Source organism: Pyxicephalus adspersus, chromosome 3, assembly GCF_032062135.1.
Source record: "Pyxicephalus adspersus chromosome 3, UCB_Pads_2.0, whole genome shotgun sequence".
NCBI classification, from domain to species: domain Eukaryota; kingdom Metazoa; phylum Chordata; class Amphibia; order Anura; family Pyxicephalidae; genus Pyxicephalus; species Pyxicephalus adspersus.
In genome coordinates this window covers 108,513,003-108,530,691 of record NC_092860.1, presented here as the reverse complement: position 1 = coordinate 108,530,691, position 17,689 = coordinate 108,513,003, and the positions used below count along the sequence as shown (strand labels likewise).

General features: G+C 36.5%; 1 protein-coding gene across 1 annotated transcript; it reads left to right on the top strand.

The window, feature by feature from the left end:
• Positions 1-430: 430 nt before the first annotated feature.
• On the top strand, positions 431-10,596 carry ASIC5 (acid sensing ion channel subunit family member 5). The gene is given in 8 exon segments (XM_072406838.1): positions 431-738; positions 3,722-3,959; positions 4,131-4,253; positions 5,439-5,588; positions 6,794-6,941; positions 7,793-7,849; positions 8,051-8,219; positions 10,036-10,596. Coding segments are annotated over 8 exon segments (1,446 nt in total). The 3' UTR covers positions 10,289-10,596.
• The last annotated feature ends 7,093 nt before the right edge of the window (positions 10,597-17,689 follow it).

The window sequence follows — 17,689 nt, the reverse complement described above, 5'->3', positions numbered from 1 at the left end:
GTCAATAACCTTTCACGTCATTTGACTTTATTTGTAATGAGAAAATATGGATGCCCCATTGGAAAGATAAAATTATTAACTATGACTAGAAACAACGATTTACAAACATGAATGCACATTTCTAAGATAATATGGATCAAACCTTTTTTATATTATAAATCATGTGTATATATATTTGTATTTGTATTTTCTTATCTGTTTTATTTCACTACCAATTAAATCTAATTGTTTGAATTGATTTTATTTACTATTTATTACTAGTGCTACTTTTATAACTGCAAGCTTTCAGCACCAACAATACAACTAAAAAATAACTGTTACATTGAAATAGGGAAGTGTGGCAAAGTACAAAGTGATTCTTTCACCAGCATTTCTAATTAGTGTAAATTCTAATGTGAAACTTTCTCTTATTTCAGCACTTTGGCATAAGATGCATTTTTTTGTTAGAAAGCACTCTGCTCCATGTGCAGAAGAACGGAGAATATATAACCGCGACTTTGCAGTTTCCACTTCATTTCATGGATTACATAACCTTGTACATGGGAACAGCACGGGAACAGCGGGCCAAATCCGCAGAGTGCTCTGGTTCATTGTGGTAATGGTTTCTGTCATTGCTGCCCTCTCACAAGTTTGCTCGCGCATTATCAATTATTTCAGTTGGCCAACGACGACATCCGTAACCGTGAAGTATGTCGACAAGATTGAATTCCCTTCTGTCACATTTTGTAACTTGAACAGGTATAAATATCATTGATTCTAATAACCTGTAATGCAAAGCAAAAAGGGCTGCATGCAAAAGGCCGAATTTTACAGCTTTGTACAACATTTTGTTCTTTTACTAAATACACATTTAACACATTAATTCATCACTTAATGATAAAAGGTAATTTCTAAGTTTGTCCCATTTATAATTTTAAACTGTATTCCTAATATTCTAGTTGTTTTTAATTTATTTAACACTAAACTCAAAGACATGAGTGGACATTTCAGCACATCAATTCTTTAAAAAAGGAGCCTAGGGTCTCATATATACCTGTCCATGTTAGAGCACATTAACACATATTTATTAATGCATGAAACGATGTATGTTAATGTGCTTTGCAGATAGGCAGCCCATTCAAATGAATGTGCTACCAATGCTCAGAGGTTGGAACTCGAGTTGCGCGACTTGGATTCGAGTCCAACTTAAGTCACCTAATGAACAACTTGCAACTCGACTTTGGGGTTTTCCACAGCGATTTGCAACTCGACTTGCGACTTGCCTTCTCTGCTGACAGCTGAAGATGACAGGAAGGAAGGCAGTGAGGCTTCTGTAACACCGCCCTTCTCCCCGCCCCCTTCAGCTGTCAGAGGAGAAAACTTTGAATTCAGGATAGGTGGTAAGGCAGGCATTGAGTCTTCTGTAACATAACACTGCCTTCCTCCCCACCTTCCTTGTATTCAAAGTCTACAGCTTTCTCCTCTAACAGCTTAAGGGGGCGTGGAGAAAGGCGGTATTACAGAAGCCTCACTGGCTTCCTCCCCTCCCCCTTTAGATCAGCTGTCAGAGGAGAAAGCCAAACTTAGTAAACTTAGAATGCAAGAAATGCGGGGAGGAAGGCAGTGTTACAGAAGCTTCACTGCCTTCCTCCCCACCTTTCTTGCTTTCTAAGTCCACGGCTTTTTCCTCTGACAGCTGAAAGGGGGGGTGGTGGTACAGAAGGCTCACTGTCTTTCTCACTTCCCCCTTCAGCTGTCAGAGGAGAAAGCCATGGACTTAAAAACCGACCCTGTGCTCAAGAACAGGATCAGAGCTCTGTTTTTATGTGGGGACAAATGGGGATAAATGAAGGGACTTGACTTGGGACTCGGGTGAGGACTTAGCCTAACCTCTGCCAATGCCCCAGAAAGGATAAACGTACGAATATGCTTAATTTTTTTCCAAGCAGTACACCACAACTTATGGTGGTGCATTACTGTGCACTGCAACATATCTACATTATATGTTAATATAGTTAATTTGGTATTTGGTTTGGATGTCATTGACAATGAATGCACTAATATGTGTAACATACAATAACATGAGCTGTGCATTCCAACAATTGTCAATAAGCTTTAAGTCTCTTTTGTTCACATTATATCTTTCTATACAATACTTTGTTTTTAGTTTATCATTCAGGCAGGCATCTGATTACAGTAGTGACAGGGGAGCAATAAAGTGGGTGTTCCAGCATCACAGTAGTTACATTCCATGATTGTCAGATTACAGATGAAAGGGCATTAGATGGGCTGCTGCATTACAATATTGTATAGTAACTAAAATATTCTGACGGTATATTGTGTTCGCTAATTGCATCTCAAGGCTGCTATTTGTGACTCTGCTTTGGAAAAAGTTTTTTTCTTGCTTTCATGTTGATGCTTGACTTTAGTATATAAACAAGCCAGTAATCTGACCTTTTTGGGCCCTTTATGATACATTTATAACAAACAAACACAACCAGGGAACTAACATTTTCACAAAGACGTCATCATTAATAACCTTCATTCTACATATGATGTGTGTCCTTTTATTTTTAAATATTTTTGTAGTATACCAATCAACATAATGTTAGATGATGTATGTGTAGTGCATTGAAGTATAATTTAAGTGTATGCGGAAGCGTAAAAATTCTCTGACAGATTTTATTTGAAGTCCTTACTGGGGAGTTTCACTGTCTGTCCTAATGACCATCTGTAGTTAAAGAAAGGGAGGAATCCACAACTTTCCAGTGGGTACAGCTGTGCACAAAAGTCATGATACTTTCACAAAAACCCTGATGTGTTTACAAGACAAAAAGCAAATTAAGAACAGATCTCTCCCCAAGGGACATCAAAAGAAAACCCTATCATGTCCTACTATATTCATAATTTTAACATATGAAAATTACTGAATTACTGGTAAAAGAGGTGGAGGAACAGAAGAACAGGACATGTTATGTACATCCTATGAAGTTCAATTAAGTTTTTTTGGGTGTATGTTGCATGATTGGGCCCCTAGCCTGTAAATCTCCATTCCCTCCAAATCAGTAGTTTTCTTTTTCCCCATTTGCTCTGGGGAAAAAGAAACTTCCTATACTAAAAATAAATGGGAATGTGAGATAACCTAGCGAACGGTAATCCCGAGTGTGGCTCAGGGTAAAAAAAAAAAAAAAAGCTGAGAGCGGTAACCCCAAAGCTGCGTACACACGGCAAATTTTTCTCGCCCGATAATCGGTATCGGCCAATTATCGGGCGAAAATCTGCCGTGTGTACAGTCAAATTATGATTCTAATATAATAAATAAATATAATAAATATACCCGGGAGTTAATCCTAAGAATTACAGGCCCACAATATAAACAAAAATTTCTACGCAAAAAAAAATAGGATCATTTTTTGCATCAAAAAATGACAGAATTAGAACGCTAGGGGGGTAAAAAAAAAAATTTAAATTACTTTTAATTTGTTTTTCATTTATTTAATGTATTTTTTATTTAGACATGATTTTGTGTTTCAAACTTTATTATACTCATACTAATATGTTATGTAATATGTTATGTAAAATAAATTTTCATGAAAAACAATGTACCATCTTTTCCTTCTTTTTTTTATCTTTTGGCATTATGTAAAGGATGTTCAACGAACCAATCCTATTGTAATTTTCATACAAGTGAATGCATATGCCTCCAGTATAATGACTGTACTTCATTTATATATTATTGTAGGTTCCAAACACGTGCCGTGCACAATCTAAGCGTTGCATTTTTCATGTGGAACATTGTTTCTACAGTACTACATTTTTCAAACACAGGAAAAGATTCTGAGGATATAAAAGAAATGATTGAATTTCTTCAGCTCAACCAAAATTTCAGCATCAAAGACTTTACTAAAAATAATGGATTTTATCTCAATAACAGTACTCTGTTAAAGTGTGACTTCTTCGGTAATCCATGCTATCCACAGGTAAGAACATGTTATTCTAATCCAAGAGCCATCAAATGTTAACAACACATTTTGCAAATGGGTTATTGTAACAAGTGTTACACTTTTCATTTTTAAAAATAGTAAAAGTAACAAACCCAACTTTCATTTCCAATATTAATCTTCTTGAAATCTATTTGTTTTCTCTTTTAGGACTTTGAGCATGTTTTTACAGAGTATGGAAACTGCTACACTTTTAATCACAACACACCTGAGTCAAATAAAAGGATTAGTACAGCAGGGAAAGGACTCAGTGTACTATTCGATATCAAACAGGTTATTATGCAAATTATCTAAGAATGTTCGATACCATAATATTTTTTATATTTGAAACACAACTGCTTAGCTGCATCCCTGATGTGGAATCTTCTAATTTATTGACTGGTTCTTATATTATTTAAAAGAAAACTTCCATGATATTATTAGTATAGAAGCTCAGAAATGGGATTGTTGTATATATATATATACAACTATACAGTCTCCCAATCCCCCTAAAAGTCTGGAGTCTTCCAGTAGACATTCCTAAAGTGGACCTTCCACTGAAACATTACAAAAGCTGCCACTGCTGTGTTGCTGCCTGTGTCCGTATTTTCAATCACACAAGCATACAGATAACTGTGTGACACGTTGTATTACAATTATCTGAACACCTGAGCTTTATACTCATTCTGGGTCAGTGATCAGAAGGTAATACAGGTAGAGAGGATCAGAACATCAACCAGGCAAGTTTCACATATCAGAACCTGATGGGCAATGGCAGCTTACATAAACACTCAGTAAAAGATCCACTTTAATACTGCAAAATCACCTTCCAAATTTCAAAATAAAGAACACAACAGCAAATTATCACAAAAATCAATTACCTTTATAGTAACTCATAAATATAAGCTAAATCTGTGATCTTTACAAAAGTGTATAAAACATACAATAAAATCCTGGTAGTACATATATAAAACACAAACCCCCCCCTATGACCTTCTCATCCACCATACACTCCATAAAAGCTGAACAGATTTCTTATACTTCTGCATATTTATATATAGATATATATATATTAGATATATAGGCTCCATGCCACTGCCAGTATTACATAACCCAAGTAGATGGACAATACAGGATGGTTGTGAAGACATCTGGGCTATGCTTAAAAATCAGATTGGTATGTAACTTTGATTTGTTTAGGGGGATAGGTTGCTCATGTCTTCCAAGTTTTGGGCAGCTAGTAATTGACTTAAAAAATCTATCCAAAGGGCGAGACTAGCTAAATAAATTATAATACTTTTCACAAAATTCTTGTAAAACTGGTGACACCATTGGGTATGTGGGGTTTGATTTAAAGTTTATTTATGTAACTTCTGCTTTATGCAATAAATGTTGGTAAAAAGTGTATCCTTACCATTTCATGTGTTTAGATGACATGTTGGATGTAGTACAGTAATAACAATGGCTCTCTTATGACAGACTGAATTCACAGACGATCCAGCACTGGGCTTTGTGGATGCTGGGATAACATTTGTTATACACTCACCTAAGGTTCCTCCCCGGTTTGATGGTCTGGGCCTACACAGTCCTGTGGGGATGCATGCACATGCTTCCATCAGACATTTCAAGGTATTTTTATATTTAATAGATAAGCAAATTAATTGCCCAGATGCTGCAGCTGATAGATATTTTCCAATGCAAATTTATAACTCAGGCACACCTTTTAAGCAGGAAGAGCAAATTAAAAGGTTTCATAAGTGACTGCACAGAGGTGACTCTCCAATTAAATGTGCATATCTAATGTTCTCTGTCAAAAATAGGCAACACTGCTGGAACTCAGCAGGTTATAGAGCCAATAAATGTCAGTTTCCCGGTATTAGCATAGCTTTGAAGAATGTGCTAATTATGTTGGGGGATTTAAACATTTTAAATTATTGCTTAGTTCCCATTAGATTCAATAGGTTTTCAAGGGCCAGCAAGTAGATTTTTTAACATGCATGGTTTGTTCAGTATTAGTACAAGCTTGTGCATTGCCGAAGAACTTTGGACTTAAGTTGGTTGAAAAGTCTCAGAATTAGGTTTCACAAACAGGTGGAGATATGTGCAAAGTATGAGTTTACAGATCCCTTCCTAGGAGATCTAGAAAGCTTGTAAAAGAAAGACTACTCTGTGGCCCACTTTATTTTTACATTTGTAGATTGTAGTCCATGACGTTTTATTTTTCTTCTGCATGTTTCTGTTTAAGAAAAAATGCTAAGTTCCCTAAAATAATAATTCTCTAATAGTTCCCCAAAATAATAAAAAATAAAGTTCTCTTTTATTTATTAAAACACTCTGACACATTATGCTCCAGTCCCACCTGGACTTCTACTTTGGGTGTCCACTTCATGGCTTACATGATTGACCTTTTTCTACTAGCTGTCTGTTGGGGTTCTCCTAGGTGATGGTGCCAGGACAGGGAGACCGGCCAGCATGGGATTATATAGTCCTGGATTAGCAGGCCCTCATGCCCGAAAATGGCACTATAAATATATATTAATATTATCATAAAAAATTACACACTGATTATATGAAAGTTCTATTGTGCTGTTGCTACTTTTGACAGCCTGTTGCAGCTATTATTTGCCCTTTTGTAAAATGTAACTGTAAATATTTAATGGTTTTGCCACCCGTATTTTTAACACATGAAATGTTCCAGTAGTTGATTAAGACAAACCATGCTATAAATAAAATATCAGCTTTAGCTAAAATAACCCTTTTAGCCTACTGTATGACTGATGTATAGCTGACATTATAACTAACATGAAGTTTCTATTGCAATGCTTCAAATGCAGAGTATAATGCAGGAATATCCTTGGGGACAGTGTAATCCTGATTTAACTTTGAAATATCATGAGGTCTATAGTACATATGGCTGTGTACAGGAGTGCAAGGCACATTATATACAAGAAGAATGTGGATGCTTACCATTTCTACTTCCAGGTAAGAGTATTAACTATGAACAAATAAGAAAATCACTGTTGTCATGTTAAGGGGATGTTCACTTGCTTTACCATGTAGATTCAGCAAGGCTTTAGCTCTGTTCACTGCTTGATGGGACTGCAGCATCTTTTTACATGATACTGTCTTGTGCAGCCTACTGAAGTGTGTGTGGGGGGGACTACAGACGTTGTAGAAAAAGTACAAAGCTAAAATTAGGGAAAAAACTTGCAATGCCCAGATTTAGGTTTATCAGCAATAAAAACAAGCTAGGTATATACAGATTTAGCTCACAAATCCTGTAGGCTGCATTTTCTTAGTCTATTAAAATACCATAAATATATAAATAAATAAATAAATTATATATATATATGGAAGAAAAATATATATATATGGAAGAAAAGTTATGTCCTTTTTAGACCTGCGGCAAACTGTTACTACCCACTTTGGAGCTGCACCATAGGTGAAGGAAAAGCAACTGCATGCCAGAAGCAACCTGTCACTTTCAGGAACCATGGCACAAGTCCACTAAAGCAGAAACACAACTGCATTTGCATGCACACATTTGTTCCCAATCACTCCAATACAGTTGAATGGGTACAGTTAGAAGTACTATTAAGTATGCAGTACAAAGCCACAGTTGTACTTGGTGGCTACATGTACAAATGGTATTGTGAAGGAACTAGGAAAACAGATGAAGATTTGTCTTGCTTTACAAGTAACTGGGTTAGGGGGGTATGGGATTTAGAGGTTTTGGCCCAGAGATTACAACCATTCTAGTTGTTCTAAGAACTGTTAGTGACACTGAGAATGCAATCTATCTAAATCATCTGTGTCATTCCTTTTTTTGGCAGGTGTTGGAAAGGAATGTGATCTTCCAAAATTCTATAACTGTGTATATCCCGCACTTTGTAAGTATGTCAAAACATGATTTATATATATATATATATATATATATATATATATGAGAGAACAGAGAGAGAGAGAGAGAGTGAAAGGATTGTGTAATAGAACGTATTTAAATAGTAATACATACCAATATATATCAGGATAGATGGAGTGACTATCTGATAGTGATTTATTATACTTTTTTTTTATTATTTTTGGAGCAGACAGAATTGATAAACTAGAGTTGTGCAGTGTGGGGACTTACAATTCCAGTTGCCCAGTTCCATGTGAAGAGACTGACTACCCTGCTACTCTTTCATACTCCACATTTCCAAGTGACAAAGCTGCAGATTTCCTCTCCAACAAGCTGAGTAAAAATATCTCTTACATAAGGTAAATGTACCTTTTACATTCTGTAGCAGAGTTCTTGTGTTGTTAACTTGTTCCACATTTTTATCAATGTTTCTCACTAATTCCAGGAAAATATCTGAACTCTTTCATGACCTCAGATTTTCTGAGGCTGTCATTTTATTGTCTGCAAACAACAGGAAACCAAAGTTGCCAGTCTAACAACTTAATGCCTAAAACATTGTTCTATCACTAAGTGCTTAACTGACATAAATCATGTACACTGAGTGAGAAGCATCAGCTGCCATTTTCCAAATGAGTTGTCTATTGATTTCAAATGTGTAATCAAGGAATTTCCCTGTTATTTTATAGATAAGAAAATGGATGATCCATAAAGCAAGCACCATTAATGTATTATATACACAGAGTCATTAATGAGCACAGGCGTCAGTCATACATACAATATTGAAATATATCTGCGTTCTCTCCAGTGTTGTCCACCTGTGTCCTGTAGGCTGAGCGATAGATAGATAGATAGATAGATAGATAGATAGATAGATAGATAGATAGATAAATAGATTGATATTACATTTTTTTCCGCCTCCTGTGCTTTTGTCTTTCCAAAAAGGTGGAAAGTAAAAGTTTGGCTAAATTCAGACAGATTTAGTTCAAGACAAACTCCAAGAAGTTTCATTGCACCAACATCAAAATAAGTTTGTATTTTCATAGCTCATCATCATTTTACAGTCACCTTTTTTGGGAAGACAGGTCTCTATGAAGGTAAAATAAAAAAGATTTGTGCACACTGACATTTATTATATACCATAAGTAAGTGGCTCAATGGCACAGGTTGAAATATCCTAGCCAGGGCTGCTCAGCAGGTTATAACTTTTAATCAACCTCACAAACCTAACCCGACAGGAAACTTATATATTGTATGCCAAACACAGCCAAGTGCTAAAGCATACTATAGGAAGGAATATTTACCTAAACCATTTTGTGCCAGCTAGGTCTATCCATGCTCCATTGCACAAATTTACAGAAAGCTTTATGGATCCCTAAGGAGAAACCATGTTTACTAATCTTAGGATTCATCTTCATTATCTTCATTATTAGATTGTGGTTGCTGCATGTCAGAAAGCTGTATGGCCTTATAGGAAAACACCTGTAGCTGTAATTGGACACATAATGTTTTTAAACAGAGAAAAATATTGTGCATAGGAAAAGAGGAGGTTGTGTTGAGCCATTACACCCTAAGTCGGCCATAATTTTTGTCCCCTCTACAATAATTTACTTTTTCCCTATTTAGTCTGGTTTATAGGAAAGAAACAGGAATATATTCTAATTGTGGTAAATAGCAATGTACTATGTATTGCAATGCATAAAAGCCGTATTCAAAAAGGGATTTTTGGGGATTTGGGGACAAACTATCAATTATTTTAAAATCCAGTAAAGTGAAAAATGCAGAAGCTCAACTACTACTCATTTATCTAATTGCTCTAACTCTAAACTTTTCAAGATTTACTGATCTTAGATGAGATTCTAGATTTTCATTACCTGATCATTTGTGATCTTTTCAGTTGAAAATCTGGTGTCTGTGCAGGTGTCTTATGGTGTAATTGAATAATAGATGCCTAACAGCAAGTTTAGTAGCCCTCTTGGTGGGGCAATTCAATCTTCTCTTCCCCAGCACCTGAACAACCTTCCTGCACAAAAATCATTAATAAAACTGTCATCCAAAATGATCACTAATAATTGTTTCAAATGACAATCATTGAGTGCGGCTGAAGTATGCTGATATGTCTAGCTGTGACTATACCGTGTTTCCCCGATGATAAGGCAGGGCCATCAAATAAGACAGCCCCCCCTTTTTAAAGTTACATTTAATATTTACTTATATCTAATATACTGTTATCTATATCTACTTCCTTTTAGCTGATGTGGGTGGACAGCTTGGTCTGTTTTGTGGTGCAAGCATGATTACAGTTATAGAAATCCTGGAGTTTGTGTTGACCAATTTTTTCTGGGCCTGCGCATTCCTGCTGTTGAAAGTACCCAACATATCCCAGTGGACCAACAGGCAATTGAGATACAAACAAGAAATACAGGATTGATAAACGGGAATGCGATTGGAAAACAAACTTTCAAATCATATTTCTTAATGCTGTTTCATCCAACACGTGTTTTATTATGTGGAAAAAGGTTGAAGCACACTTGTACAGCTGTTGTTACTAACTTGTTTTTAAAGGTATCAGGCCCTGAGATGGTCATCCTGATCCTTCAGTACCAAGCGAGTCACTGAAACAAGTATGTAGCCAAATATTGTCTGAATAGTCTAAAACCAACATGTATGCTTTTTTTCCAAGCTAGTGAATGCCTAGTAATGCTTGCATGGCATGAAAGCCATAAGGCTTGTATATTCTGAAACAAACCACCAACTAAAGTCAAATCTATATTTTCGAAAATAGTGACATACAACCCAGTTTCTACTCGGCACAGAAAAATGGAAATTTTCTGTATTGTTAAAGGGAATATACAATATTTTTAACAATTGTTTAGATATCAAAACGTGATCAGTTTATTGTTTGTAATAAGTGTTGCTGTTTAGGTTTGTTCACCTTATTTACAAGGCTAAGTAAGCATCGTTTTGCTAAGAGAATGGTCTATTGTTTAGTAAACCAACCTCTATGAGTCTGCATGCTCAGACACATTCCGGGCATACATTGGTGCCTGAATTATAAACTACTGTAAGGATGCATGAAAGTCATATCATTCCAGCTGGGCCAACCAATCAATATAGGCAAGACCCAAAAAAAGACTGGGGAATGGCTCTGCAATAGAGGTGAGGGCAGGTGAGTTTTGTCTGCTTTAATCAAAAAGGTAAATGAGGTTGAATTAAATAAATCGTCTGGTGGTTAGTCTACTGATCTCTATATTTGAAGCACAACACTTGGCATCAATATTTTATTAGCTTTAGAGAAGATAGTATATGTTTACCTGATTGTAGTAATTCTGTGCTGGCTCCCTTCATATAGCATACAAACATTGCTTCCAGTTTCTGCTGTACTACCTCTCCCAACCTTGTTTACACTAGAACTGCAGGCATAATTGACACCAGTGCTGCTGCTGTGCATGGCTATTCATAAACATATGGCTACAATGTCATTGCAGGCTTCATTTTGGTACATAAACCTGCATCAAACTTTGGTGACATGCTATTTTTTTGCAAATTCTTTAACTGCTGCATAAAAAAGTTATGCAGGGAGATGAGGGATGCTGGGAGAGCATAGACAGTGATTAGACAAGAAAAGGGGCTATAACTTGTAGGTAGAATGGGGCTATGCAAGGGGAATGACCCTGAGCAGTCTAATTTGATCTCCATAAAAATAATTTATACATAGAAAAATCAATACAAACAACCATGATTGATTTCTCTGTGTTTTTACCTGAATTTTGTAATGTTGGTGACAGGGTCCCGTAACACTGTGAGATCTTAAGAACTTTCTGTAGAATTCTTTGTTTGCTGCTGTTCCACTCATATTGTATTCAAAATGTACATACTGTACTGTCTGGTCATATCATTTACTTACCTTGTGGATTGCTACCTACTTAGTTCATGGTTACTAAGTGAATTCTATGTGCTAAGACTGTAATATTTGACTATATGTTTTAAAAAGGTGTACACTAAAATGTATTTTTGCCTATTTAATAAACCCCAACAAGTCTCTGAGTTGTATACAATGTGATTTTTACTAGCCATTGATGAAAGTTGCTGTAAAACCAATAGAACGTACGTTATTTCTTGGCTCATGAACATCCAGCATCATTTTGTTCCTTTCTCCCTAAATTAATTGCCAGACCTTTTCACTTATTGGATTTTCAGTTATTAGATTTTGATTCTTTCAGTTAAGACTAGGAATGATATGTGGGTATTACCTAGGTCAGGCTGAATAAGATAGGGGGCGAGGAACAAGAAAAGGCAAAATATTGGGAGATGAAACCTTAGCTTTAGGGTACCAGCTATCCGAATGCTATGAAATAATGGAGGACATAGAACCAGTGATAGTATATGTATGCTAGGTAATTTAGAAGTGTATTTCTTATACCCATTTTTACCACTTACAGAGGTCATAGTACCGCCCCTGATTTCACCTTCATCATCTATTTTGTAGTCTGGCTTGGAGAATACACAGTCATGTGAATCCTGATGCCTGTTCTTTTTTTCTACTTTTATATTCATGTCACTTTAGGTTCCTGTGCCTATGAGCCTGGATTGTATTTTCCATGTTTGCCAGCAGATGTCCTTATAAACCTTCTATGTAACTCATTGTGCATCATGTCTAAAATACCCACAATGCCCTGGTAACTTTTATATTATACGATGCATCTTTTTGAGAGATGGAGATGGATATATTTGTATTCATTATTTACATTTATTTTAGTTGTATTCCATAGAGTGTTGTAGAAGAGACAGATGACACATTATTCTCTATATCATTTACACCCATCTAACAACTTATGTATCAAAGTGTCTATCATTAATTTTATTATTATTATTAAACAGGATTTATATAGCGCCAACATATTACGCAGCGCTGTACATTAAATAGGGATTTAGTACACTTAGTATATTGATAAAAGGTGGATGCTAGCAGGGTAAATCACACACTTATCTTTCATATTTTATAGATTGCAGCAGCACAAGATTAATGCTGAAGTTCCTGGCTTTGTCCTCTGCTGTATGTTCTATGATAGAAAAAGAAATCCTACAAGGGGATTTAACAACATACCTAATAATAATTAAATTTTTAATAGACTGACATTTTAATGGCTAAGCTAAAAACAACAGTAAAAATCACTAGGTAATATAGGTGCCTCTGAACCTTTAAAAGGCTATGAAAGCAAATGCTATATAAAATATTATATAATAATCAAAATTTTATGAAATGAAAAAATAAAACAAAGAAAGGGCATAAATTAGAAAGTTTCATCAGTTCCACAGAGCTTTTGGACCTCTTTTTATTACTTCTTTTTTTATATACATTTTCCCTTTTAAAAGTATGAATGACTATTACATAGCCCCAAAATGTATAGCGGCTAATTCAGACTGGTGGTGAGGTTGCAATGCAGTTACCGCTTCCACAGCTGCCCATAAAGAATGAATAGGGGGGCAGTGAGCAGTTCAGCACTGTTGGCTGCTGCCAGCTATAAAATGTGCAAGTGCTAGTACTCCAAGGCCCAGAAATGGGGTGTGGGCAGCAAAGTGGCTGCCAAGGTGCCAGGAGCTGCATTGGAACTGCCGTCCGTGTAAACAGGTCTTTGAAAACTAATGCAATCTTTTGCATGAATAATGTCTGATCCTCAGTCAGATCATCGCTGGTGGCTAAATCTTCCAACAATGTCAGCAATGAAGGTGACTTGCTGCAACATCGGGAAAAGGCAAGTGTTTTAGAAATTCGATTTTTTAGGAACTATCCGTCCTAGGAAGTATAGTCCCAAATAAAAAAGATTGCACTAAGGAGACCAGCATTGTCACTGTTGCTTTACAAACCTAAAGTTTGGACGTTCTTTTTACCAGTAGTCAGTGCCATATTTCCCCTTACCTGTAATTAATAACCTTCTTTACTCCTCTGATATAGATAGTACTCCTACCCTTTCCATCTACACTTTTGTTAAATGAACAAACACCTATATATCCTGTGATGTCACTCACCTCTTAATTAGTGCTTTTTAATAATTCACTCTCTAAACAATGATTACTGTAATTATTATTAATAAACAGTATTTATATAGTGCCAACATATTACACACCGCTGTACACTAAATAGGGATAGCAAATGACAGACATATACAAACAATGACACAGAAAGAGGAGAGAACTCTGCCCAGAAAAACTTACAGTCTAAGCTTTAAATCTTTACCCCAAGCCCTGTCATTAGTGGTTCCCTGCCACCCCAAAATCTAGTGATCCTTCCTTTTCCAATTAAAGGGGTGATTACAATGGAGGATCACACAACCTGCTGTCTGCCTTCATCTTAGTCAACATCATTTCTTTATATACCAAAGATATTTGGTGACCTGTTTAACACCTAATGACCTTATACCATGGTGAGGAGGGAACACATAATAGTTTCATTTTTTTTTTAATTGTTCAATGTGTGCTTGGCTAGGCCCATAAATATACGAGGCATATCCCAGAAATGAGGCCAGAAAACTAACAAGCGTGAATCATACTTTGATTAATAATGACGTCTAAATGACTTTTTCCTGTTTAAATTTTTAAACATGCAGCTATAACCCCAGTAGAAAAGCCAGTCCTCTACCAGCATGGTGCAGAGAGAGACCCTTGCTTTCTGTGGGAGCAGTGATCTCTCTGCAGAGGTCTGACACAAATAAGTCAGGCCCATAGCTCTGCAATCAGGGGAGGTCATGCATCCTATTGATTTGATAGTTGTGCCCACTACTTAGTCAGAACATGTTGGACCCCCACAGTGACACCCTGGAGTCTACACAGATGGAAAATGTACTTCTTTATATTATTTTGACAGAGGGCAGGCTCTCTATTCTTTTTTTAAAGAAACTGAACTGTGGGACTTTGTACATTTGGAATGTAATTAGCTGATTTAACTTAAAATTTAACCTAAATTTTAGGAGTTCAGTTTAACTTTACCCATAACATATATAATATGTGTGTACTAATGACTTTATTGAAGATGACCCCGCTAAATAATAGTTAACTTAAACATTGCTTAGTGAAACATACACATTATACAGACTTTATAATTAATTACAAAAATGTGTTGCCTCCTTGGAAGGGAACAAAATATTAACAGTAAACACAAATATACACTGGTAAGAACTATAAATTATAATGAAAGACTCATCCAGTGGGGTAAAGGAGTTATTTATTTATTTATTTTTACCAATACCAATAGTCAGTACCCATATTCCCCCTTAGCAGTAACTAATGGTCTTCTCTGCTAGTTACTACTCCTTCTTTTCCATTATTGCTCGATTTAAACAAATGTGAAAATGAAAACATTTCTCATCGTACAATTTAGCTATCAGTGCTGATGGGCTGTGGGGTATGGCTGTCTATACTGAGGGGACCAGGGAGCACAGCTGTGTTAATATTGAGAGAATAGAGGGCACATTATAGTGGTGGGACTAGGGGGCACCGCTGTGTATACTGAGGGGATCAGGGGGCACAGCTGTGTTATTATGGAGAAAATAAAGGACAAGTATAGTGATGGGACCAAGGGCATGACTGTGTTAATATACAGAGAATAGAGGGCAAAGTATAGTTAGGGGATCAAGGAACATGACTGTGTATACTGAGGGGACCAGGGGCACAGTTCTGTACCTATGCAGATAATAGAGGGCACAGTATAATGTGGGGCTAGGGGCACAGCTGTGTATTCTGAGGGGACTACGGGGCACAGCTGTTGTATTATGGAGAGAATGGAGGACACAGTATAGTGATGGGACCAGGGGCACGACTATGTTAATATGGGGAGAATAGAGGGCAAAAAATAGTGAGAGGAACAAAGAACATGGCTGTGTATACTGAGGGGACTAGGAGGCATAGCTGTGTATATATGGGGAGAATGGAGGGCACAGTATAGTGAGGGGACTAGGGGGCAGACTGTGTATACTGAGGGGACTAGGGGGCACGGCTGTGTATATATAGGGAGAATAGAGGCACAGTATAGTGAGGCAACCAAGGAGCACAGCTGTGTATACTGAGGGGACCAGGGGTACGGTTGTGTATATATGGAGAGAATAAATAGATGGCACAATATTGAAATGGGACCAAGGGACACGGTTATGTATATATGGAGAGAATAGGGGGAACAGTGATGAGATGGGACCAAGGACCCAGCTGTGTATACTGAGGGGACTAGGGGGGAATAGAGGTACAGTATAGTGAGGCGACCAAGGAGCACGTCTGTGTATACTGAGGGGACCAGGGGTACGGTTGTGTATATATGGAGAGAATAAATAGATGGCACAATATTGAAATGGGGCCAATGGACACGGTTATGTATATATGGAGAGAATAGAGGGAACAGTGATGAGATGGGACCAAGGGACACGGCTATATATATATATATGGAGAGAATAGAGGGCACAGTACAGTGAGGGGATTAGGGGCAAGACTGTTTATAATGAGGGGCTACAGGGCATGGGTGTATATATGGAATAGAGAATAGAGGGCACTGTATAAAGTGGGGCTAGAGGGCACATCTATTTACACTGAACGCACTCAGTATACCAGAATGCTCATACATGAATTAAACAGATGAAAAAGGGATTTTAGTTAAATTATATAATGTTCTTGTTAGCACACACAAATTAAATTAGGAATGTGTTTAAAACAAATTCATCACATGTGAACCAGAATCACAATGTTGAAAAGCTGATTCATGTGTCTAATTTAGTCACTTCTGCATGGAATTGTTCTTTTTTGGAGAGCTAGACAAACACAATTATTGAAAACATTAGTGCAGACATCTCTGCCTGCATCATTATTTGACTGATCTCTAACTTAAAAAAATTCATATAGTAAGTTTCTGTTTATGAAGATTCCTTTTAAGTAATATTTTATATGTGTTACTATTCCACCGCAGTGTCTAATTTAATGTCTGTTTGGCACTGTACAAGATGCCATATAAGGGGCTAATTCCATTTAAATGAGCACAAAAGCACACATATTTGTGTACTTGTTAACTTTGTGACTTATTTGATAAACCATATATTGTAAAAGCCATCTTTGGGCTCTATTTATAAAGCAATGAATCTGACATTCACTGAAACATTTTCTGATGGGGAAGCAATTACTGGCCTTAAAACACTTAGACCTGGATAACTCTCCATCAGAGAATAATACAATGAATGTCATATTACATGATTTATAAATAAATCTTTGTGCTTAAGTGATGGATTTCCATTTCTAAAACTCAGTTGAACACTCCTAATTTATTGCATACACAGTAATACATATGCCTAATTTTTACTTTTTTATCTCATAAGTGCTGCAGCAGCAGACAAGCAGAGGGGTGAGTTATACCATGGTCCTTGTCCACAAGTTCCCCTGTGTCCTCAATGAACACTGTTCCAATTAACATCAACTAATCAACTTAATGAAAAACTGTTCTCATGAAGGGTTGCTACTGCTGAACTTTCAGGTGTTTGCTAGTTACAAGGCTATTATATTTGGTTGGCCTCAGAGCTCCACAATGGTATGTTACTGACCTTGATGAAATACACACATTTGAAAGGTAAGAGTAAAGTCAGATGTTTTTATTTGCATGCTTTTTCCAGGTAAGTGACACAAAGTGCTTGGTTTTACTAACATAGCCAAGTATCTATCTTGGAATTAAACATTGTTGTTTTCACTTGGATGAATGTGAAGATGAAATATCAGGAAATAGCTTTATGAAAGATTGGGTAACTAAAGAGAGAGACTTCTCTAGATATCACAAAATAAAGGTTATCAACTCCTAAAGCATTGA